This window comes from Falco punctatus (genome assembly GCF_963210335.1).
Source record: "Falco punctatus genome assembly, chromosome: 5".
Lineage (NCBI taxonomy): Eukaryota > Metazoa > Chordata > Aves > Falconiformes > Falconidae > Falco > Falco punctatus.
Genome location: NC_137584.1, coordinates 31,357,649 through 31,384,104, shown reverse-complemented (window position 1 = coordinate 31,384,104; position 26,456 = coordinate 31,357,649). Strand labels below are relative to the sequence as shown.

The window sequence follows — 26,456 nt, the reverse complement described above, 5'->3', positions numbered from 1 at the left end:
ACAGTAATAATTCACATTTTTCACATCTTTACCCTATATTGTACTAATTAAAGTACTTTAAGGGAGTAGATAAAAAGTAACATTGCCTATTACCACATAACTTTGCCAAATGTATCAGCAAAACCAAAGTCAGTTAGATGACCTTCATTCAAGGGGTGAAGTTTTGGGGGTTTGTTTTATTTTTTTGGGGTCCATTTTTATTTAAAGATATTTGTGCTGATACTTTTATTACAATGAAGTACACTCCACCCTCACAGCTTCAGCTATGGGAGGCAAGCACTTCCGTAGAAATGAAATTACTGTTGCAACAAGGTTGCTTGTGACATTGTTTAATACAAAAAGGAGCCAGGACACAGTACATTGATAGGGGTGGAGTGTATTGTATATACAGAAGAGGGGTATTACTTCTGTTCTGCCATCTGACATTGGTGTGGGAAGAAGGGACAAAAAACAAATGCATTTTCTTTCCAGTACTGAAACATGCAAAGACAAAATGCTTATTACAAGTCGTATGCAGCTCAGAATAATAATTAAAAAAAAATAGACAGCTCTAGAAATGCCCCAATATACTTAATTTTTTAAATATATATTTAATACTCTGATCTTTCACTTCAAAACTTAGAATTAAGCAATGACTGAATAGAATCTGAAATACAAACAAAGCGTTGCTCACATCACATTAAAAGGCATCTTTTAAATGCAGCTGTGGATTTCTAAACTTAGACTGAACAGGATTTTTCATTGCTTGGAATTTGAAATGCAAGATGAGCTTGGCTACATTACATCTATTTTCAAGTGGAATTGTAACTATGCAATAAATTGCTGTTTCAAAGAAGCAACATGCAGAATTCAAACCTATTTGTTTCTTGCAAGTTCCTGTTGACCTGTGCATGAAGAGGTATTGAAGCAGTGGTGCAGTGAGAATCACTACAGCAATACAAATCCACAGCTCAAGCACGAGATACTAGAGGCTGGGTCTCTTGAGGAGCAACACTGAGTATACTGTTCTCCAAAATACACCACTTCCTTTAACCAATGGATTTAGTTTCAGGAAAACAGCTGCTTACCAACTTTTGTCCAAAAGAAAAAAGGCAGGGTGAGTGGGAGGAAGGAAGAGGTGGAAAGAGCTTATGCATTATGACATTTAGCAGAAAGCTGCAAACAGAAAGCAAAGACAAATATTTTAAATGTGATAGATTTCAACCAGAAATGGGAAAGCATTTTTCCCTGTTAGTATCTTTCCAGACTTGGCTGGGACAAAATTTGGGTTGCAGCTAAAGGCTGAAGCAACAATGTTGAGAAACAAAACAAAGAGGCATTTACCACCACCCCCACCACCCTCCCACACCCCTCTTTCCCCTCCCAGTTCACAAAGTATGATTGAAGCTTTTGGTTGGCTGCAAGGGAAATATTAGCTAGATCCACATCCATGGCCCCAGATGTTTAAAACTGATCATGGATTAAAGCCATGAAGTACTTTTTTTTTAAAAAAAAAAAATTTCAATTTGAAATTTTATTGGCATGTTGCTAGAATGATCAACATCAATCCACAGGAGACTTTGTCCACATACTCTGAGAACAGCCTTCCTGCACCTCCCCCCTCTTTTCTTCCTCTCTCTCGCTCTTTCAACTTTAATGCTATTAAAAGCCAAACAAAATACTGGCTATGGGTGTAAAGGATGCTGGTTTTTTGGAATGTTGCCATGGATCCTGCTTCCAGTAGTGTCCCATGGAAAGCTGGTGCAGCCTCCTGTCTCTGTGGCAGACTGGTCTCCCCGGGCAGGGCAGAAGGAAGATAACCATTTACCCCTGCTACTGCCTATTCTTTCTCATCCACTATCGCCAGGTCTTTGATCACCCTCAGTTTGCCACTGGCATCGATTCTGCGCTTCTCACGTATTAGATCCTCCAGGCTGTGGAACCTCACCGTGTGCACCTTGTTCTCTGCCAAGTGGATCTTGAGATAGTATTGCTGCTGATGCTGGGTGCCGGCAGCAGCCTGCAGCTCCCCCCCGGCTTTAAACTCCCTTTTCCCGAAGCGGCACCAGGCGGCGAAGCTCTCGGAGTTCGTCCAGCAGATCTCGTCGCTTTTTAAGCCCAGGTGCCCGCAGGCGTTTTGCACCACCAGCTCAGCCACCAGCGGGCGAAAGCGGTACCAGCTATTCACCACCCGGCCCACGTTGCCCGCGGCCGCCTCGTACAAGCTGTCCTGGCGGATCTGCCCCTGGTGCAGGTGGATGATCTGCCCGCTGCCCACGTACACCGCCCAGTGCGGCGGTGGGTGCTCCGACGGCCCCAGGTAGAGCAGCTCCAGCAGGTCCCCGGGCTTGCAGAGGGCAGGCAGGGCTGACACCGAGTAGACGCTGAGGTCCCCAGCCTGGGGGCCGCTGCTGACCTTGGAGAAGATGCATTCCTGGCCGCGGAAAGCGGAGAACTGGGTCTCGTTCAGCACCAGCTGGTGGTGGAGGTGGTGGGTGGGCGTCTCCTGGCCAGGGCTGCCGGAGCCCTTCACGCTGTACTTGTCTGGCTGGCCTCGCTCGTCCAGGTCCTCCTCCTCATCCGAAAAGAAGTAAGCCACCCCGACGCGCAGCTCGTCTTTCTCAATCCCCGAGGGGTCCCCGGTCGGCAGCTCGCTGTAATTCAGGTGGGTGATGCGATCCAGTTGATTTCCCATCAATGACAGGGCGAGGCGAGGGCAGGAATCGCCGGATCTGAAGGAAGGGTGGGGTGAGCAGGGACAGAGAGAAGGAGAGTACAAACGTAGGGAAGGAAGGAAAGAAAGAAAGAACAAAAAATATCAAGGCACATACAAAAGATTTCTGCGATTCCGCCCTAAGCCCCCATCCCTCCCTCCCTCCCCCCCGTGCAAGGCAGAAACTCCCAGCGCGGATCCTTCCCCTGCCCTCGGGGTGCGGGGCGGGGCGGCGCCGAGCCGAGCCCCGTCTCCCCAGCGCTCGCCGGGCCGCGCCGCACGGGGCTGCCCCAACCCCACGGTTCCGGGGCGCCCGGCTGCCCCCGCCGCGGGAGAAGGCGGCTCCCTGCCGGCTCTGCGCAGGGGGACGGAGTTGCTCCGGGAGCCTCCGCTCCGCGAGGGGCGAGGGCTCCCGGGGCGCGGGGAGGGTCTGGCCCGGAGGGTCCCGAGCCCTTCCCTCCGCTCAGCCGAGCGGAGCCGCGCTGGGCAGCGCTGCGTGCGGGAGGGCGGCCGGCGGAGCAAACGGACTCGGAGCCGGCAGCCCCCCCTGTCCGCCCACCTCCGCAGCCCGGCCGGGACCCCGCCAGATGCAGGGCAAAGAGCAGGCGATGGGCACCCCCCCGCAAGGGGTCCCTCTCGCCCCGCTCCGTACCCGTGGTCGCCCAGCGCCAGAACCCCCCCAAACTCCTTTAAAGTCGTCCTGTCCCCATGGGCGCTGAAGAGAAGTGAGCTCCGTCCGCCCGCTGCGCGTCTCACGCCCGCCCGCGCCGCCCCGCTCCGCTGTGGGCTGCCCGGCCCCTCCGGCGAGCCTAAGTACCGGCGGCGCCGCTCCCGAGCCCGCCCCGGCCCCGCTCATTGGCCGCGCCGCGCCGCGCCCGCCGGTGGCGGTGGCGGGGCTCCACGGCGTCACTGCCCGGCCGGGCCCCGCCGCCGCCTCCGCCGCGCAGGGCCCCGCCGCCTCCGGGCGCCCCCGGGTCTGCGGCGCGTCGGCCGTTCGGTGTGGGGAGGCGGGGCTTCCCCGGGGGAAGGGGGATTAACGAGCGTGCCCACCGGGGTATGCCGCTGCTGAGTGACCCCTCCACCGAAAAGAACGACAAAGGGGGAGGAGAGGGGAGTAATTTCCATCGAAGAAACGCGCTCCGGCTTCAATGGGAGGGTTGTGCGTGTCCGAGAGCTGCTCCATCCGCCCAGGCCGGGGGAGGGGTGCCCCGCACCCAACTTCGCAACCGCAGGTTGTGCCCGTGCGGCCTGAGCTGACCCGCTGGGTTTCCCCGTGGCCAGAAGTGACCAGCATTCCCAGGCCCTGCTCCTCCCGCCTGCTGCTGGCCCGCCTGGGGGAGGCGTGAGCTGCCCTGAGGAGCTGCCTGTCTTGCCTGGATGGGACGTTGAAATGTTGGGTGGCTGCCGTCGGGCGAGGTGGCTGTGTGTGGCTTTCTACATCTGGTTGAAGCAGCGGCCATGGGTTGGCCTCAGCGGTGACTAGAAGATGTGCTATGACTTAAGTAAAAAGAGACGCTGCCTGACAGTAGCTATCAGTTCCTTCCTAAAATGTACAAAATCTAAAACCTACCAGCCATAGTAGTTAATACCAATATAGTACTTAATACTAATGTGCACGTTTACACCTAATTTTGCACATTATGGAAATGAAACTCAGAACTGATTAACTCATTTGACCACCATTTTTCTGTGAGGCAGTGTCAATTGATGGGATTTTATCCTGGTACTTCCAAGTTCCTAGTCTTGCGATCTAATCATGCGGACTTCTGAGAAGTGAGAATTCAAATATTTTAAGACATTTCATGAAAAAAAAATCTAATGACATTCTTTGGTACATATGTGAATCATATTAAAGTACCATTTTTATCTAGAAGTAAATTTACCGATGTCTTCACAGTGGAAATAGTTTTGTCATCGAGACATATGTATTTCTGCTTTCAGTGTTTGTGGATAATATCTCGCTTCACTGCTGGCCTTTTTGCAGTCTTCAGGTTTAATTAACAGAAAGCAATAATGCCACTGCTTTATTCTCATGATAGAGGCACATACATCCTTAAATAAACACGGTGAATTTCAGTTTCTCAGGGTAGGAGTTGTATACCTAAGTTCATATGGGTCAAATACTGAGTTTCTTAGACAGACGTGTTTACTTTGAATGACCCGTTTCTTTTTCCGTTCAAACATTTATACAGCTGTCTTTCTAGAACAGCATTTTTTTGTTCTCATTATTTTTTTAACATATGTAAAGATATCACATCGTAAATAGCAAAGAAAAAAGTCTGTGTTTAGTGATACGACATTCAAAGACTGACATCAGTTATTTTTCACTGTGGCAATTAGACTAATCTGTTGATGGTTACAGACTTCCCATGTCTCATAAACCCAGGGGCTACAGCCCGAGACTCACAGGAATTAAGCTGATTTGCAGCAGTTAAGGATGTAGCATTCAGGGTCTGTAGAACTAGAAAGTGAATTTGGAAAAAAAAGAATATAAAGAAGGATTCTATTCTAATATATGCATTTCAAAGTTTCACAGGACTAAGCATAACAGATGGATGTTATGAATCTCTGGAATTGTGTAAATGCTTTTCTAATGAGTGTCAGAAATTATATGTTCTTTTATGGCATGACCTCCACAAACAGCAACTTTTTAAATTAAATTATGAAAACACTCTTAATAGGTTTAGAGTTAAGGCTGTAAAATAATGTTTAAATATTCTGGTTTTTTAGAAATAACTGTTAATGTGCTTCATTGTTAAAGCCAGTCCAAGTTGAAGGCCATTTTCTGTAGGCCTTCATCAACAATTTATGTTTCCTAAACACTTTACATTTTTTCCTGTTCAAAGTCTGCATCTTTTTAGGTTGCACTCACACAGTTCACACTTCCCACATTTGCCAATCATCAAGGCTACATGGAGTAATTTTTAGATAGTTCTAAACAAACAAAACATTATTTCATCTTTTCCATGCAAAGTAGCGGAGAACAGACCGCTTCATTAAACTGCAGGTATAGAAGGAAGGAGTCTGGGTCTAAGAAAGCCTCTGTGCTTCTAACTAGGTGGATTATCTCCTGCCAAATTGTCACCATTTTCTTTGTGTCTTCCATGCTTTTCCAAGTCTGCTCAATGAGGGAGGGTATTTCTGTCTCTTGCTAAAGCACTTACAATGCCTTAGAATCTGTATCTCTCCACGACCTCTATTCAGCACACCTCCAACACCCATTTTCTCATTTCATCTCTCTTGGCTGCACACTCTGTCTCATCAGTGCTTCATGCTCTACCTCCATCCCTCAAGAAGGACTTTCCTCCTCAGTTTCTCTTCAGTCCCAGTTTTAAATCATGAAGGGTCGAGAAGGTGCATTAAAAAAACCCAACAAACAAACCAAAAAACTCCCAAACTTCTAAGTGTACTTACATATAACTGTGGTTAAAGGACACTACAGAAAAATGATAGAGATTATGTAAATCAACTGCTTGAAATAAACCTCTCAGTTTGAAGGCTTCTGTTGATGTTAGGGGATGTTACAGAAGCACTACACGGTGTCCACAGAACTGTATTGACATGGCCTACCAGAGATGCTTGTTTTGCCTGAGCTATTTTGATTAATACATTTATCATCTCCTGTAGATGTTTTACTTCTGGGAGCTCATGGGGGCTTATTTAGCAAGTCAGTGAGTGCAGGCTTGGCTACTCCCAGACCATGGCACTGGCAGCGCAAGTGTCACTGTTCACACTCCCATTGACCAGCTTCAGCCTCATTAACCAGGATCATAACCTCTGCTTGCACCAGGACATGGGAATTTGCTGTGTTACTAACCCTAACAATCTTTTCCTCATTCTGAGCATAGGAAAGAAACCTGATAACATCATCTCTGGACCTGTCCTGGTATACTCTGAGGGAGTGAACTTACATTTTTCCATTGCTATTTTTTTCCTTTTGTGCCTTTTGCCATCCATGGCATTTTGTCACTGCTGCATTTATGTTTAATTTAATACAGTGAAAACTCTTAAAATATGCAACAAAATAGATACCCAGTAGGTTATTTTTCAAACCTTGTTTTTGAAATGTCCTTATAATCTTGCCTTGAGCTGAGCTTTGCAGCCTTGGACCCCTGTTGCTAAAAGGCGAGGTGAAACCTCTGTTGGTTTGAATGAGTGGAGAACATTTGTGCAGAAGAAGTTAGGAATGCATATTTTGATAAACAACCAGAGATAAAAAAGTCATAATAAGGGTGGGAATTTTCCTATGTATTATAAAATTTCTCCAGATTGTAGAAATCTGTGTATGGCAGTTCTGTTAATGATGAATCTCAGATGCCCAGAAACTCACATCTATTTCAGATTGCAACCTGATCTGCTCATAGGCACCTAGATGTAAAGGGTACCAGGAAGGATCTTCTTCACCTGAAATTCTCTCAGGCAGCATACTCCATGTGTACTTCTTCTGTGGCTATACCTTCATTACAGCCTCAGCGTACCTAAGGCTTCAGAGACAAAGAAAGTTAGTCCTTTGAGAAACCTGTGATCTAGATCACAACTGGTGTAGATGGTAGGGTTGCTCAAGACTGGCAAACAGCTTTGCATACATATTGTCCACATAACAAGGCAAGGCCATAATGCCCAGATCTGGGATATTTTGGGTAAACATGTGCCTTGCTAGCCCTATAGCAGCAGGCACACTACATAACTAAGTACAGTTTCTATATTTTGCTAGTCTGGAAGAGTCCTGAGATTTTGATCCTTGAGCTTTAGACAGCTTCTGTCATTTTTATCCAGTGATGGTGAAATATAAAATGTTAAAACTCACTCAAGAAGATAATTGTGGCCACAGTTCTGCCCTTTACCTCTTTTCTGCTCTTCTGCTGGCTTCTAGTAGCTTCATGATTCTTGCATTCACAGGGTCACTTGTAAGTAAAATTTGCCAAGGGCTGTTCTCTGGCCTTCAGGTATGGTACAATGATAATTGTCCAGCTGAACTCTCTGAACTCCAAAACTGGGTGGCTGCATCCAAACTGCTTATTAGGAATTATTCCTAATCCCTTTTAATCCCTAACCCGTATGGAAGAATAGTGGCTGGCTGTGTTGGGTCTGGCTGAGTCCTGTAGCCACCCTCACAGTGCTGTGCTTGCTCTGGCAGCTAGAAAGGTGGGGATAACACACTGGTGTTCAGTTGTTGCTGAGCAGCGCTCTCACAGCATCAAGGCTGTCTCTGCAACCTTCCCCCCACCTCACCAGTAGGTAGGTGGGCAGATCTTGGGAGGGGACATAGCCAGGACAGCTGACCCAAAGTGACTAGTGAGATATTCTATACCATATGATGTCTGCTTAGATATAAAAGCTAAGAGAAAAGAGAAGGAAGGGGGGGCATTCATTATTTACAATGAATCTTCCAGAGCACCCACTATGCGTACTGAAGCCCTGCTTCCTGGGAGATAGCTAAACATGACCTGTTGATTGGAAGTAGAGAATAACATCTTTTGTTTTCCTTCACTTCTGTGCGCGTGACTTTTGGTATTACTTCATTAAACTGCCTTTATCTTGATGTACAAGGTTGGGGTTTTTTTCCACCTTAGTTTCTCCCCCCCTTCCTGTTCTGCTGAGGAGGGGAGTGATGGAGCAGCTTGGTGGGCACCTGGCATCTAGCCAAGGTCAACCCACCACACTGGCTTTTGCCAAAGCTTTTCAAAAGGCCATGTTACCAATTTATAATATGAATAATACTGTGCTGGTCCTTGGATGTGTGACCTGGCACTGTATAGCCAGCTGTTTAGACTTAACCTAGCTCCGGAAAGAAAGGTGAAGTATGACCAAGTGCATTTTTTGTCAGATAATGCTTGTAAAGACTCCACACTTAATTTCTGCTTCCTGATCAAGTAATACAAACAATTGTAGTAGAAAAGACTTTGAGGAGAGTTGGGAAGAAGCTACCTTCCTTTTAAACGCTTATCTTTGGAAGACTGTTACGTAGACAGGATCCCAAAGGGCAAGTCTTACCATGTTTTAGCTTCCAGGGAGCAGCAGGGCAGGGTGCCAGCTGGGGCAGTGTGGGGAGCTGGGGGTGCCTTGACCCTCCAGTGCAGCCCCCCAGGGCCCTGGCAAAGGGAGAAGTGCAGGGGTGGGGGGATGGGCCCAGCTGAGGCCCAGCCAGATCAGGGCAGCCATGCAAGGCCATCCCAGTGCAGGCAGCCTAGCCTAGGCATGGGCCAGAGCTTCAGCGTAGCTCCCAAGTCAGCTTTTCGTCATTAACTTTGCTTTTCTCCCAGACATCTTATCTGAGGTTCATCTTATCAGAGCTCATCTTGCACACAGGCAGAAACCCCGAGGAGGCGGGGGAAGAGCTTGTAGATCTGGCCGGTCCACTCAGGGCCCTGACAGTAGCATGATATTCATTCACTGGAGTATGAAAGAAAAATAGCTGAGGGACTAGATTTTCATTTAGATGTCTGTCTCTCCACACTAAATGGAAACTGAGTACATAGGCTTTTTTTTTCTTTTCTTTTCGGGGGGTGGTGGTGGTGAGAGTTAATCTTAAATTACCTACTGTGATATGCAAGAAGCCTTCCCCAGGATTACAACAATATGCTTTATGAACTTCTGAAGAACTGGGTATTGATAAGCATAAAGTTAGATCAATTAAGTGAATGTTATTCATTCAGTGAATGTTATTTCTTGATCCTTGTATTTCCAGGATTATCTCATTCTCAATATTACTTGGGACATTTCAAAATGCTCTGACATGCCACCATTTTCATATAGAGACAGAAGAAACAAAACAACAACAAAATCCTGTAAGCAGACATGACCACAGTCAAATAAGGAAAATGTGCTTATTCATAGCAGAATATTTACACTTATGCAGGCTGTTGCTTAGTTCATGAACATAACGTAAACGTTCATACCAGCTACATGAATCTCATTTTCCTTTTTTCTGTCTTTTAGGAAATAAAACAAAAATATATTCTAACCTTGTGGTGAGCCTAACCAAGTGACTGTGGCCCCAGAATCTGTTTTTCAGTGGCTATGTGAAAGATTTCGGTAAAGTAAGCTTGTTCTTAAATTTGCTAATTCAATCATGCATTGGTTCAAGTAGGTTCTATAGAATTTTTATTCAGGGTTTCTGTGTGGGTTTTTCAGTAAAGATGCAGTTTCACACTATATTTAATCATGAATAAGAGGATTCCAATTGATAGTGAACTTTAACCCCAAATACCTACTCCTTCAACTTCTTGTATAGCTGATCTTGTGATCATGTAGTTACAGGGTGAGTTTAAATTTACAGCATTGCTGTAACAAGGTGTTGAATATGTGCCAGATGCAAAGCATCTTTTTTAAAGGTGTTGGCACTCCGTAACTGGTACTCTGACACCGAAACAGACACGAATATTGGTCCCTTCTGAATATATGATTTTGACATGGGTTTAATAAAGGTGGTTGCATTCTTCCTTCTGAAAAGGAGGATGATAATGGCAGCATAGTAGGAAAATTCCCATAGTCTCCTCTAGCTCTAGCTACAAATAAATCTAAATTAAAAAATTAGATCATTGCATTTGAACAGGGAAAAAAATATCTCCAGAAACAATGCAGCTTTGGAAAAAAACTGACAGAAAAAAATTTATATTTTTTTCTAATGTAGTCTTATTAAGTGGACTACCTGTCACATAGCAAATCAACTTTTTGATGTCTTTCTTCAACTAGCATTTTACAAGTGCAGGTAGTGCTTTCCTAATCAGTTTTGTAAATTGGAAACCTTTTTAGAAATATCTGTCCATAAGGAGTAAAGTAGTGGTTCTTCACAAAAATGACATTTTCAGTGTATGACTTTCCACTAATGATGTGTTAACTCTGTCCCTAAATGACCTAATGAGAAATACATAATAAATATGTATCTAAGAACATGTTGTTTACTTTACTATTATTGTCTTATTATTAGCCGTTTTCCAAGCTCCTGAAAGAGGAACAGCAAAATGGTTTCTCCAGTAAAAGACATGAAAGACATGAAGTTTTCTTGCATTCCCCCTTTAAAACGTGAAAGTTTGTCCACACGCATACTTTTTTTAATTGAAAAGCTGTTGGCAACATAAAATTTGCCTGCATGTATTATAAAAGGGTTATTTGCTTGGCCCTTTCCTTTTTCATATGTGCTTTGGCATCCTTTATTAAGTTATTGTTCTGTAACTGCATTCTATTATAATTCTGCTCATTTTTAATAAAATGTATGGTATTTCTGCTGCCCTGAAGGACTCCCATGAAAATTAAATGTTTAAATAAAATGAGTACCCAATGCTTCTATTAAGCTAGTTAATATTTTATTAAATATTTTTATCTCTGAGGCTTTCAATACTTCAACTCCAAAATGACTTTCTAAATATTGTAAGCAATAACAAATACCTCTTGACTGAATAGCAAAGAAGAAATTCAATCTGTGTGACAGTTACTATTCATAAACTGTTCGAGCTTCACTCTCATGGTTTATGATGTTAGCTGAACCCTTTTGACTGAGTTACAGAACTAGATTCAGTAGGGGAATCATACCTTGCTATACATAAATACCTTTTGAAGTTAGCCTCTATTTTTCTTTTTCAAACACAGATCCCTATCCTGGAGACCTATGTAATTCAAAATTCATATCAATTTTACTGCCAGGCCAGCATCATCCTGCCTATAGTACAGAAGAGACTGTCACGAGATACATGCACGAAATTTCCTTTGTATCCAACAAGTACATTCAATACTATTTCCAGTAATAATTTCCAACAACATTTTTCCAGCCTCTAAACTCAACCTTGGGTTTCAAATACAAGTAGCGTCTATTCATGTATATCATTCTTCCAGCTATAAGTCCAGCTGACCAAATTAGACTCACAGGTTAACCCTCTTACCTTCTTGCTTTTTTGTGTGTGATTATGTCCATACAAACCTATTGTTTGCACAAGTTTTTCTTTAGAGATGTAGTGTACTAAACTTTAACCAACTGCTTCATGTATAATGCATAAATGGGTGTAGCTTCCAGCTCATTATATTTAGCTGTGGTGTTCCTTCAATACTAACGGAAGTAAAAAGCCATACAATATTCATGTTTATGACTAAGTTAGAAGATGCAGCATGACTTGAATATACTCAGGATAGGTTGCATAAGGAATGATGGTACTTTACCTTAACTTTCTTCTCCCCCCTAAAAAAAAGAAGAAATTAATGTGATTTTGGTAGAGAAAAAATTGTATTGAAAAGGAAAGAAAAAAATAATCCGATTTGAGACAAGATTGGTTTTACACCTGTTTGTTTTATTCTCAGTTGTGCTACAAAGTCTCTTAGTGACCCTGGTCATGCTCTGACAGCTAGGCTGGTGCCATCAATTGTTATTTAAAGTGAAAGAACTAGAAAAGCACGTCTGTTTTAAGAGACGGACATGTTACTTACCTTAGGTGTGAAAAATCTGGGTTCAGTTTCTATGTAGCCACAATGCTTTAAATCTCTGTCACTGAGTTTAAGTCTACCTACTAGTTAAGGTACACTGCAGGCTATATGGCTATTCTCCAGTCATCGCGTTGTCATGTTGCCCTTGTTAAGAAAATAATTCAAGGAAATGTGAATAAAACTTTTAACTAAGTGATTAGAGTACTCACCTAAAGGCAAAGAAACCTGGGTTCTTGTTTCTGTTCCCAAAGTTCAAAGACTAATTAATGTAAAAGTGGAAACAGCCTTGAGATGACAATGTTCCTCCAAAAACAGGTGCTTCGTTCTTTCCTACAAAACAGAAAAAAATAACTGGATCTTACTTTCCTGACAACCGTTTTCTGATTTGACTGCTGATTACGAAATGGGTGGTCAAGTGCATCACTATGTGTGGCAGGTGTGTCTTAAAAACTCATGATTTTGTGTGGTACTCAGGCCTGTGGCAGATGGTCAGTGTTGCAGAGTGCAGCACAGATCCCCAGGGAGGACCCCAAAGGATTTAGTGTGAGTTCATGGTGGGTCACTGTTGGTAGGTGCTGTGCTGCTTACATTCGGGGAAACTTCAGGCATGCCTGTAGTGAGAAACACTAACCTCTTGTAAACTCACATCTACGGTCTCTCTTGGGTTTAAGTGCCTCCAAGTTTAGGCAGCAGCTGTGGCTTTGCTTTTCAGATTACAGTTTTCTACCTTAACATCTCAATTTTCTCCAAATCCTGCTTTAGCTGTTTAAATCCATTATTTGCTGTATCCTTTAATCTCTGCACTGCTTACCTTCCCCTATGTAAATGAGAATATTCATACTGCTTTCACCTCAGTTTACCTTCAGTGTTGCCTGATAGCAGTTATATAGGACAAGGGCTGTCTATTCGTTCACAGTAATTCTCACAAGTCTGTTTCTTTTGGGGACTGTTCAAACCTTTACTGGGATACAAACTTCTACTAGAAGAGTTAGGTGCTAAATAATATTGGGAACATATCTGTGCCTTACAAGGCAAAAAAATAATATCTGTGGCAATGTGAGATGGTAATTTAGGACATGAAAGGCAGTAGTGCTACAATGTCAGTGCTGGTCTGGGGAGACAATTTAACACTGTTAATGAAAGAAATGATGTTAATACATCTCTGCAGGGGACATCTAAGTGCAATGCAACAAACATGGGATAAAGAGGTACTGTCAAACAGAAATTAATTTAAATAATATAACTGCACACGCACTTCATTTCGCTTACCTGTTCCATAGACCGTCACTGTTGTTTCACGTACAGTGCTGTAAGACTTATATTATTTTGGATGTCATCAAGTTTTAGGGGTAATAATCCAAAACATGGATAAAATTCTGGATGTGAAAGCATAGTCCAGGCAGCCCCTGTGTTGTGTTTTCAGATTATGTGAGGATTGCTAATGGAAAAGGCCTTTGAAGACTCTTACCCCTGGGATAAGCTTGTAGAGATTGTTCTTCTGTAACCATTTCATAGGGAGATGCTCACCTGAGGTTGATATGGTAACCCCATGTCCAGAATATGATGAAATTCACGGTTATAGAGCCCTGATATGGCCAGTGATTCTTTTAGCTCAGTTAAAGAGAGCTGCTTATGAGTCGTGCTGCATTCAAAACTAACATTGAAAAAAACACTCTGAAGAAAAACTTAACCTGTGAAAGAAATTTTCTAAAAGTCAAACGTTTTGACCTGAAGAGTGGGATCTTTCAAACATGCACTTTTTTATTTGAAAAAAAGAGGAAGATAATTAAATATAAAACATAAGTAAGTGGAAAGTGGTATTATTTTTTTTAAGCTATGAGGGTATTTTTCTTCTTTAATTAGAAAGGTTAAATGCTAATGTCAAAGCAAAATAATTAGAATCTTAGAAAATGCTGAATATTTTTGGACTAAAATGTTTTGCTGAATTTAACTTGGACTTCAAAATATTTTTGATGACTGAATAATATATTTCTTGGTACACAGAGTATTTGCCAAAAATAAAGAAATGTAGCTGTTCTAGTAAACCATCAATAGCATGTGAGCTGGGCTTATGACTACAGTTATATGTAGTATGGACACATTAAATGCTTTTCCAAAACCAGAAACAGATAATTCCTTGCAGTCACCTGTACAGGAGAACTGGGTTTTAATAACCATCCCTCACCAAATACGATTAAGCATTATGTGGCTAGTTGAGGATTACAAAAATAGATGAAGCTAATAAAGAGGAATCTGCAAAGAAACAACTGTACTAAATTAGACTGAAAATGGTGTAAGTTGCATACGCTCATCTCAGCTGTAACTGGGCTCGTGATTCTTAGTGAATAATTTATTTGACACATTGGGTTGTGGGGTTTTTTTGTCCTGTCCTCCCCCCCCCCCCCCCCCCCCCCCCTTTTTGCAAATAGCTTATGAAAAAATAACTATTTCATCAAATATATTGATCAGGAAAAAAATATTTTGTTGAATAATTTCCACAAACAGAAGTTGTTTCTTATTTCATATTAAATTTCTTGATTATTACTTTTGCTCATAAGTAGAACCTTTAAAAAATACTTATGGTATGAAAATGTTGGGGCACACAAATTTCTTTCTTAAGTCCTCTGTGTAAATGAAATAGTGGAAATTTTTGTGGTTTCAGGATAAAATCCCATCAGTACCAGATAGCTGGAAGAAAGATAAACCCAAACAAATCCAAAGGAGAAACCAAACACTATATTTTTCAAAAGAAAATTAACCGTTAGGGAAAAAAAAATACAGGTAGTAATACAATGCTTGCAATATCTAACATTAAAAACTGAGTGTATTTCATAGAACAGTCAAATAAAATCTTTAGTTTCATATAGTCAAAGAAAAAATAAAAAAACCCACTTTCATAGATTCATTATCTAATCTGCATGCTTCCTCAGCAATACCTCCGTGAGTGCTTGTAGCTCACATACATTGTTTTGAAGGTGTCCACAGTTCAGGAGTCCATAATCTCCCAGAAGCTCTGTTTCAGTACTTCGCTATTCTTACCATTGTATTACTGTTTTCTAATATTCTAATCCTAATTTCAATTTTGTTGCAGTTTAAACCCATCATTTCTTGTTCTGTCTCTTAGGTCATGGAGAATAATTTATTCCTTCTATCCTACTTGCAGTCTTTTATATATTTGAAGAAATTCCCCTTTTAGTCTTCTCTCTTTTTTTAGGTTAAAGGATCATAATTCATTCAAGTTTCTTCTCTCCAGTTATGTTTTCTAAAATCCCAGTTGTTCTTATTATTCTACTGAGCTCTCTTCAATTTTACATCTTTCACAAACTGCGGTGCCCAAAATTGGAAAAAGAAGCCCAGCTGAGACTTTAACAGAGCGGAGTAGAACACAGGAATTGTTTACAGGCTGTCTGTCTATTTATACCTTTTGTTGCAGTCTATGCCTCTTTGCAACAGAGTGGCATTGTTGATTCACATTTAAATTATTAACTACACTTTTTTTCTGTGAAACTGTTACATTGTCAGGTTATTTCCCACATCCCTATTTCTGACCTTAAAATTTTGGAATCTGCAAGTCTTGTAAATCACTGCAACTTACTTATCGCCATGGTGATTATATTTACAAATTCTTTCATATTAGCAGAACTCTGTATCGATAAATCTCTTGTTGACAGAGCAGTCCATCCATATAAACTGAAAGACCCTCAAGAGAAGACAAACTGCAGGGAGGGTTTGAATTAGATTTAAGTAGTAGATGGTCCTCTACAGAGGAAAAATCTACTTGCCATAGCTGATGTCCAATAGTTAGAATTAATTGAATCTTTCTCCTGGTAAAATTCATTTGCGGAAATGGGGTGGAAAAAGAGTTGTGAACATAATTAATGTAAGAGCTTTTAAGAATGGAATATGTATACATGGAAATTATTAGTAATGGTTGTCCAGCTGTATTCATATTCTTAGGCAATTCAGATTTCCTGATGTACACTATTTGAAAGGGCTAAGGTTTAGCTGCAGGGTTTTTCTTCTGCTCTAGACTCACAGAAGTAGTAGTTGGAAGGGATATCTAGTAGTCTACCTAATGGACCTCTTGCTCAATGTGAGGCTAATATCAATTCTGGATTACATCAGCTGTGGCTTTTTCTAACTGTCTTAGAACGGACTGAGATTTCACTGCTTTGCAGACTGCTCCAGTGCTGTGCTATCTGTATAATGAGAAAGTTTTTCATAATGCCCGGTCTGAATGTCTCAAGATGCAACTTGTCACAGCTGCTTCTTGTTAAATTGTCTGCCACTACAAAGAAGTTTGGCTATGTCATCTTTGTAACTGCCCTTCTTCTGCAGGCAGGCTGCTTTTGGATTGTCTGTTAGCTGCCTCTTTGCCAGATGAAACACTTACAGGTCCCTCCATTTCTTGTAGGCCATATGCTTTAGGCTGCTGAACAGTGTGGTTGCTTTTTTAGGTACCTTTTCCAGTTTCCCAATACTCATGTTGAGCTCTGGAGCCCAAAACTGGACATGGTACTCCAGTTACAGCCTTATTAATGGTACTCCAGTTGCAGCCTTATTAATGCTGTGTAGAGTGACATGCTGAGTGCTGGCCTTACTTCTACTAGCATAGTACAATATGCACTTTATTTTATTTGTGTTGGCAATGCACTTCTGCTCATCTTCAGCTTGACACCCACTGTAACCCTCAGGTCCTTTTAGGGAGGTGCCACTCAGCCAGTACTGCTGCACGAGGTTGCTCTGGCCCACATGCAGAACTTAGCATTTCTCCCTCTTGAGCTTCACAAAGCTTCTGTGGGCCCAGTCTTAAGGTTTTTTCAAGGCCCTTAGAGCTTCAGCTGGTGTGTCAAACACTTCTTCAGAAAATTTTCTGAGGGAGCATTCTACCTCATCATCCAGGAGAAGATATTGAACTGCACTCTCACTGCTTTCAAACCCTAGAGTACTTGTTTCATTACAAACCTTTGGACCTCAAGCCATTGAATAACACCTTGGAGCCCCATGGTGCAGCCAGTTTTCAGTCCAATTAGAAGACTGTTTATCCTACCACACTTCCTCAGCCTCAAGAATGTGGTAGAAGACATTGCCAAATGCCTTAGTGGAGTGAAGGTTAGTCATTTTGTCATAGAAGACAATCAGGTTGGTCAGATACGATTTGCCTTGTAAATCTGTGATGACTGTTCTTGATTGCCTGCTTGTCTTTGTGTAGTCGTAAATGGATGCTAGGAGGATATATATCAACAATCCCACTAAGGACTGCACTTAATGTGTTCACCTGATAGTTCCCTGAATTGTTCTTCTTACCCTTCTTAAATATGGGACTGATCTGTCATTGCCTCATTGCCATGGCTTTTCATAGTAAACAGCTTTATAATTACATCAGCCAATGCTTCTACAACCTGGATATCTTTCCAGGCTCTATAGATTGAATAATCCAGTTTTTCTAAGTAATCCCTTGCCTGTTGCTACCCAGTCATTCTTTCCAAACCATGCTGGTATAAGCTAGGAGCAGGCTTGCCTGGTAGGAGTGACACAAAACTGAAGTATTTCAGTTTTCGTTGTCAATTTTTGCCAGGTTATCATCCCCATTCATCAGCATTCATTTCGTTGCTGACTTAATTTTTCTCCGTTACTCTCTCACCGAAATAGATCCCTTGGTCATCAAGCATGTTGGATGCTGCACTGTTACTTACCTTAGTAATAATGTGGCATCTCATTACCAGGAGTGGTCTATCCCCTAAAAATGAACCTGCTACTGTATTGTTCTGTGGGAGAGACCTAATATTAGTAAGCTTTATGATACTCAGCATTCCAGAAATAAAGAAGGGGGTTTGTATTTTAGATTAGATGACTAAATTTAGTGCATACTTTTGACACTGATCTCTCTGAACTTCTTTTTGCTGGTAGGATATTCATTAACCACACAGGAGAATCTGGCTCCTTGCCTTTTAGTTTGGTTTCTGGTTAAGATCATCCTCATCCAGGCTTTCCCCCTTAGCCATGGGCAAGCTATAGCAAATGTTTTGCAGATCTGTGATGTGCAGGAAACATCGTTAATGTCCCTTCCAACGCAAACCATTCTATGATAAAGTGTGTTCATTCATTCACTTGGGATGACACATACGTGGTCAAGCGATGTGCAGCATCCTCTGTCACTCTGAGGCCTAGAACATGTGCAATTCCGTGCACAGCACTGAGAACTTTGTTAGGTCAAAACAAGTTCTAGCAAGCTTTTTACCAAAGTAAGTAAACAAGGGTTTGTAATTTTATTTTCAAGTGTTTAGAACTAGTCAAATTTCTCTCTATATATATATTTTAAGGTGGTATAAAGCACTCTGACTGCAGTTGTGATGTCTGGGCTTCAAAGCATTGTTTGGTTTTATAAAAAGAGGTAGCTAACACTTCTTTATGTTAATTTTCCCCTAATTCAATTCCCCCAATTGGTTGAGTTGTTTGAATAAATGTTGCCCACCAAAGAATCAGCCTCAGGCAGGCATCTGTCATAGAAAATTTCAGCCCACATCATTAATATTTTGCAAAATTATAAGCTAGTAAAACAGGGATTTGTAATATGAATTGTTAGGGAGCTTCAATAGTACATTATACTGCTACCTTCCTGCACCACTAAGTTACTGGTATGTGATTGGGTATTTAATACATTTCTTGCGAATTATCTGTATCTATATATAGAGATTTTTTTTTTTTTCCCATAAAGGGGGCAAGAATTTGCTTAAAAAGTGCTTTGGATTTGCATAGCTCTTTGTTACAACACCTAGGACAAAAGATCTGTAATAAAAGTGAAATGACAGTCTGAATACAGAATGCCCATGCTTTTGTGGTTTGATATCTCAGCTTTCATGCTATTTTTATGTTACTTATTTTAATTTTACCAAAAGATTCAGATGCATTATTAATCCCTGTAACACTGCCTTACCTTTCTCTGCACAGTATGAGAGATTTCTGGCTTCAATAGAAATAATAACGTGTGAGATTTTCTACATTTAATATGCAAATAAACAATGTGGATTTTCTAAAATCTCCATACATTGTAATTTTCTTCCAAAGATTTCATTGATGCGTTAGGACTGAGAGGCATGAGCAATCACCAAAAGCTTTTAAGCAATGATTTTTGTTGTGTGCTTCATAACCTGAGATTTCTCAGCATGCAGCGCATGATAACACATACTGCACTGCAAAATAAACAGAAAAGTGAAGTGTAGTAACTGGACTTTCCATAGGGGTTTGACATAGATTAAATGAAACACAATTCCAACATTTTGATGAACTGCAGAAGCAGCAATTAAATGTCTCACTGATGATGGTTAATGGGACCAATTAGAGAATGTGTTTTGAAATGTGACCGGTACGGTTATGTGTGCCTGTGACTGACAGAGAGAGACAGGAGGAAGGGGAATAAGGGATTGTGAACGGCTAGTGGAAAGACTGCTGTTTTGGGAGCTGAGGTTTTTTGTTTGTTGGGTAAATGGGAAGCCAATTACAAATACTGTTCCACTTTGAATTAAAATGTGTATCATATTCTTTTGATGGTTTTATTTATTCTGTGGACAGAATCACATCTGCACAAACTGGTTAAAGAAAAAGGAGCAGCATGTAATTGTGAAAGCCTGGCTGTAGTATTTCTATATAACTACAATAAAAAGGGAACCCATAGGGCTTCTACAGTGCTGATCACAGTTAGCAAAATCATCTCATGGACATCAAGCTTCCATTCAAGCTGGGAACCAGCAACAATAATCCACTTAAACAGAGAATTAATATTGAAGGAGTATTTTGGGCCTGAACCATCATCTGGGAAAAGGTAGTGTCATTCTATGTAAGGTAATGTAGCGCCTTTATAGCTGACCTTTTTTCTTCTATTAGAAACAACGATTATTGCAAGGGTTAATGTTTCCTAAAATCTGTAAGCAATTTGTAATCTAAGTTTCATTTGCAACAGTGCTTCAGGACTTCTCCCACTGGCATTCCACGGAGACAGAGATGTGATACTGCTGTAGGTGTAAAGGCAATGCAGTTGATCCTGTGTAAGTCAGCCCTGAAGCTGGAAGTACGGGGATGTAAGGTGGAGCCCTTGTGAACCCCTTTCCACTCAACCCAATTAGGATCTGGAAGCAGGATTGCCATGTGCTCAAAGCACTCTGCCCCCAGAAATTATAACAACCCCTCTAAGGTTCTGGGTCCATTTTTCTGTTTACCAATGTTCAGTTCAGTTGCATCTCCTATTTGTGTTCATAGCTAGAAATTAGAAGAGCCTATGTCAGCAGTGTAGTCCCTTTTCTCAGTGTGGCTCTTGTCCTACAGTCTGTGTAGTCAGCTGAGTTGGGCCCATGTGCCCAGATTGCCCTCCAGAGAAGACCAGTCACTGGTGACTCCGAGCACAGTACAGAACTCTAAAATGTGTTCTGTGGTCCAAAAATATAATGAAAAATAACTTAAATTATACTCTTAGTGAACAGATGCATTCAACTAAAGCCACAAGGATTGGTGGGTTTTCTTTAGCTATGCTAGCTCATACAAAAATTAAAGTGTGCAATATGTTTCATTTGCTGTATACACATCACATATCACCATGAATATTTGACTTCTTTTTCCAGAAAAAGTGCAGGATTATTTGGAACACTTATGAAAGTGGTAATTCTTCTATATTTGATTACAAACTTGCTAATAGTAGTTTAAACTGAGAAGAGAGAATACACGATATTTTTAAATAACATAGTTTAAGCAACACAGTTTCAAACAACACAGAGATAAACACTGAAGTGTGTAAACTAGACTCTTATTTCAGTCACCAGTTATTATAATTCCAGGTTAAATTCAATGACATCAGAATAATTATTCCAATTTATAATAAGGTAGTTGTACTGGGTCCGGCTAGAAGAGAGTTAATTTTCTTCATAGGAGCTCATATGGTGCCATGTTTTATATTTGTGGCCAAATCAGTACTGATAACACACTAATCTTCTAGCTTTTGCTGACCCATGTTTGCACAGCATCAAGGCCTCTCTGGTTCTCACTGGGCCCCACCCCAAAGGATAGAGTGGGGGATGCACACTAGGGTGCGAGGGGACACAACCAGGCAGATGACCCCAACTAACCAAAGAGATATTCCTTACCATACAACATCATGCTCAGCAGAAAAAAGAAAAGAGGGGTTTTTTTTATGGAGGTTAGCCACCTTTTGCTTGAGAACTGGCTGAACGTTCCTCTATCCATGGAAGGTGGTACGTGATGCCTTTGCAACACTTGGGATTTTGCTGTTTTCTTCTCTTCTTCCACTTATCCTTCACCTATTAAACTTTTTTTTTTTTTTTTTTTTTTTTAATCTTGGCCTCAAGGTTTTCTTGCTTTTATTCTTCCTTTCCTTGTTCCCAATCCCACTGGGAGTTGGGAAAGTGAGCAAGTGGCTGTGTGGTGCTTAACTGCCCACCAGGGTTAACCCACAACAGGCAGTATAGAAAGACTGTGCCAGACCTGCCCTGTTATGAACTTGTTTCACAGAACAGTACTAAATGAGTATAAAGTGTCCACGTTCCACTTTGGAAAGATATAACTTACATTACAAGGCAATTGAAATCAGTTCTGTTTTAGTTTCAGTGAAGGTACTTCTGACTCAAGCCTTTCTACCTGAGATTATTGTCTATTAAGGTTTCATTTACACTTACTCTTATTATACTCCTCAGTAAAAAATACTTCACAACAGAAAACAAATGTAATTGGGTGTAATTCATGATTCATGGAACAACACCTGCTATTCCAAGTCGGGACTGAAAAACACTAGGAGACGTGTTAACATAATGTGAGACAAATGCTGAAATGGTGTAAATGACTGTAGCGCCACTGTTTCCAGTGTGTGTACATGCATTCAACTTTGTTTATGTGCATTTAAACTGGAATTCAGCAGAGATATTATCGAAGTTTTAATAAGAAATATAAGTATGAGGCAGCTGGATCTGTGCAATCTGCTCTTCTTGGTTTTGTTGTTGCGGCTGGTATTTCTCATACAATAAACAAACACTGTTAGAAGTATTCTCTTCTTAAAATTTTAATAGAATTTAATCCATAAATACTTCCCTAAATATGTCTGGTTTACTAATCATAATGGAATATATTCACTGCAAGAGTCATAAAATATATGAGGCAGTGAAAATGTTTAGGGAATGTTAGAACTAATAATGATAATGATGCTACTAGAACAGTTGGAGCACAGCGCAAGAAAGACAGAGCAAGATGTTGTAGTAAACTCCATGCACTCTATGCAGAAGCAGTGGTAATCCAGGATTGTATAACTGGTATTACGGGCTGCACTGGAGTTGGTGTCTGCCTCTAGGATTGGTTTGTGTTAGCAGAGCCAGAATTAACATACATGTTTGTTTGAAGTTTAGAGTACTTCCTCTGTCTCAGCATTCATTCTTTTTTCTGACTCTTTACAGTGCTTAGACTGAAAGTTTTTGGTTTATCATTATGTTCTTCTTTGGTCTTTAGCTCCAGTTTGTGAGAGAAAAAAGGTTCATTATTTTTCTGCTCCATTTGGAGGTGCAATGCTCAGTAGACCAGCAGTGTTACACCACATCAGGTCTGTGTATATCACCCAGAGCTGCAGAGCTGGGCTGCTGACTCACCTGGCTGATGGGTGTAGGTGCTTTTACAGAAAGGCACACTTAATATGCCTACCTCTTTTGGCAAGCAACCCAGAATATGAACAAATTTAAGTTTCTGAGTTCATGAGAACTGAAGAATAAAGAGAAACCCAAATGGAATAAACTCTTGGAATGAAAGAAACAAAACAGGCATTGAAGAGTATATATTTTTTGACTCATAGTGGGTCATTGTGGATGATTGACTGTGTGTATGTTGCATGCATGGGTGTGTGTGTTCATGTGCATGTGTGTTAGGAGCCTAGCTGAATTACTTTAGCCGAATTTAGGACACATTTTAGCTTGGAATATCTCCAGAAGAATTTACAAGCTGAGCTTTGATCAATTTTATTGATAGTAGCAACATTAATAAAATTAGCAGCAAGACCAGTTAGGCTGCAATACGGAAGACGGCTGAAGAACCTAAACAGACTAAATCATAAGTAGAATAATTTCATTAAAAACACAGAACTATGAAGGAGGTGTTTGCTGTGAATTTGGTGTATCTCTAGCCCAGGGGGGATATCTTCCAAAATCACCATACCTGATCTGGTGATACCCAAGTATCCATATTTACTTATAGCTCAAAGATGTCTGTGCATCCACTGTGAAGGCTTTGTTCTGCTATGTAGAAATTAATCCTAGAGTTGATCAAGCATATTTAACTAATGGTGACCTATACTTTAGAAGATTATCAATGCTGATGTTGTCATAAATAACTGATAACCTGACAAATAATACAGTAAAAAGTTAATTAGTGCACATCACTATATGCCTCAGGAAGAAAACAATGTGTTTCAAAGACTCCGCTTTCCTAATCCTGATTGATGATTCTCTTTGAGCTTAATAAGAGTTCTAAACTGGGATCAAAAATTGTATCCTTGCTAATGTCTTGAAGTTATTGAGTTATTGTGCAGAGTATTGTAACTACTCTAAAGTAATGATTGACTATGGGTTTGCTGCTTTTTGTTGTTTGGGTTTTGTTGTTGGTTTTTGTGGATTTTTTTTGTCTTGCTGGTATTTTTTATCCATGACATATGACAAAATGCTTTGGAGAACTAAACTAATCAATTACATTGTTTAATATAACAGTGATTCAAAGAAATTGAGAGATTCTGGCAAGGGAGACAATGTACGTGTTCAGAGAAAACTGGAAATAAATGAAAAGTCAGTGAAGACAAGGGATACAGGGAAATGCAAATCTAAATAATAATGCAAAATAAAGCGAAACGTGAAAACACACACAGGCAAGCAGAACCAAACTACAGAATACCCTGTTTTCCAGACTGCAGTGGTAATATTTTGTATTTCCTTGTCTTCCATTCTCAGAAGTGACTATATTTAATGCAAGTTTCTGTTCTAATTATTTTAAATATGTTGATATTTCAAATTATTATTATAAATTATAAAAAAATATATTTAAATATGTAAAACTAACAGGTTTCATTTTGAGTTGAATGGATATATCCATTCTTTTTCTGCCTAGAGCCCTCTTGTGCTCCTATGGCAATCATGATAAAAATCTTGAATAGAAAATCTTGGTAGGGGACTGGGACTTGGAAAAAGAGTGCTAAATAAAGCTAAAATGAATATTGTTCAAGAGTTAATATTTTTCATCTATAATGGGACAAGGGAGAGAGGCTTCAGTGTAACAAGAGGAACAAAGTGATCCAGAACAAAACCAATTTATCTTGTATTAGGAAACTTTTTCCCCTTGCTCCTTAAATACATCCCAAAGACTGGAACTTACATTAGCTTTGACCGTGTATGAGTCTAAAAGCACATTTAGTTTTCTGAGACAGAAAGTACTTAACCTCTCAGTCTGGGTTGTTGAACTAGACAGGCTAAAGCCTGTGCTGGGCTCAGAGGGCAAGTATCAGAGCACAGGTGTATATGCATATGTGTATAAATATATATAAACACGTATGTGTATATGTATATATATGTGTGTGTGTGTGTATATATATATATATATATATATATATATATATATATATATATAAAATCTGTAAGATGACACCATCTCCCAGTTCAAGCAGGATGGCTTTCACCCGCTGGGAAAAGTCCCTTGCCTGTGCAGCCATCCCTCCTAAATGTGTCTGGGGTTGCCTAGGGGCATGATAGGTGACAGAACCAAAGCTGTACTAGTGAGAATGCTGACAATTAATATGGATTACAATAATTCATTACCCATCTCTGTCGTCCCTCTGTTTTATCCAGTCATATAAGCATAGTCCTTGAGGTCACCTTTCTGCTGTGCAGGAAAGTGGTGAGTCAGAGGGACTTTCCCAGTTGCTAACCAGCACGCTGCAAGACTACACTGCAGAGCAAAGACAGTAACAGCCTTGGAAAAGGGGACTAAACAGCAGAGGAAGATCTGACAGAAAATGTTCAAGATATACCTCAGTCAGCTTTCTGTCTAGGGGCTTATCAGGGGGGAATGAAGCATATCTTTGAGTAATTTACAGGGGTGCCTTGAAGATGTTCTGGAAGGCCACGGTCCAGCTATGTGGTTATCACTTGAGCATTATCATGGAACCAAAGTCAGGATTAGGAGGGAACTCATCACCACATCAGCATAACAAGGTTTTGGGGAAAACTCTTTCATTAAAAGGTAACTTTTAATTCTAAAATTTTGAATTTCTCAGGTGAAATTATTTGGTGTAATTTAACTAAATTGATAAATACTTTCCTTTCTCTTAAAATTACAATTTCTGACAATTTTTTTAAGAACAAAAATCATGCATGAGGACTTAAGGAAGATTATAACATCCAGCAAAAACTAAGAGTTACATGGATTGTAGGGACTCAAAATAATAGATATAATGTGAAAACTATTACCAAAGTTAATTTGATACTGGTACATTAAAAATAGACTTTGTACCTATTTCATATGTTGTTCCACTTCCCAGCCTGTGCAGTGTGTGGCTACTGAATCGTTCTACATGCAGATGCAGAAGAGTGGCTGCTTGCAGTATGACTTATGCTGTGTCTTGAAGTAAGGAATGAGTTTGAATTTGGGTTTACAAGGGCTAAAATTTGTTCTTTCAGGCAACTTTCAAAAGTGATGTATTATTCCTGTCAGGCAATCCAAGCAGTTCAGTACAGCCAGGCTATCCTGTAATCAGTTTTGTATTTTGTATTTTCACGCAACTTTCATTTGAGGACCTCCTCAGATGGAATGGTTAGACCTGTAACACGTAACTAGTATTTGTATAATCACAGAATCATAGAATGGTTTGGGTTGGAAGGGACCTTAATGATCATCTATTTCCAATGTCCCTGCCATGGGGTTGGGACACCTTCCACTAGACCAGGTTGCACAAAGCAGCCTGCAGATGCACCTCATCAGGTCCCATGGAATTGTGCACCTTCAGATTCCTTAGATGATCTTGAACCTGATCTTCTCCTAAAATAGACAGTTCATACTCCTGGTCCTTGCCCTTCTGTGACTTGGGCAGTGCGGCTGGAGCACTCACCAGTGAGGACCAAGGCAAAAAAGTCATTGAGTACCTCAGCTGCCTTCACGTCCCAGGTAAAAAGGTCTCCCGTTTTGTTCACTGATGGCCCATGTTTTCACTAGTCCTCTTTTTATTAGCAGTGTACCTGTAGAAGGTTTTGTTGTTGTTGTTGTTTCCCTTGACATCCCTGGCCAGATTTAATTCTATCAGGGCTTTAGATTTCCTGACTTGGTC

General features: G+C 40.9%; 1 protein-coding gene across 2 annotated transcripts; it reads right to left on the bottom strand.

Annotated features, from left to right (window-relative positions):
* Positions 1 to 313: 313 nt before the first annotated feature.
* LRATD1 (LRAT domain containing 1) lies at positions 314 to 24,726 on the bottom strand. Of its 2 annotated transcripts, none has more exons than XM_080390506.1 (2): positions 3,510 to 24,726; positions 314 to 2,711 (listed from the first exon to the last, which is right to left on the bottom strand). In XM_080390506.1, exon 2 carries the CDS (start codon positions 2,672 to 2,674, stop codon positions 1,820 to 1,822), a length of 855 nt encoding a protein of 284 aa, XP_080246632.1. In that variant the 5' UTR covers positions 2,675 to 2,711; positions 3,510 to 24,726; the 3' UTR covers positions 314 to 1,819. The 2 variants fall into 2 exon arrangements, with proteins under 2 accessions (XP_080246632.1, XP_080246633.1); XM_080390507.1 differs by lacking the exon at positions 3,510 to 24,726 and adding an exon at positions 3,345 to 3,486.
* Between the last annotated feature and the right edge of the window lie 1,730 nt (positions 24,727 to 26,456).

What these genes read in the sequence shown, in the direction of transcription:
- LRATD1 (XM_080390506.1), bottom strand. Translation starts at nt 2,674, where the DNA reads ATGGGAAATCAACTGGATCGCATCACCCACCTGAATTACAGCGAGCTG.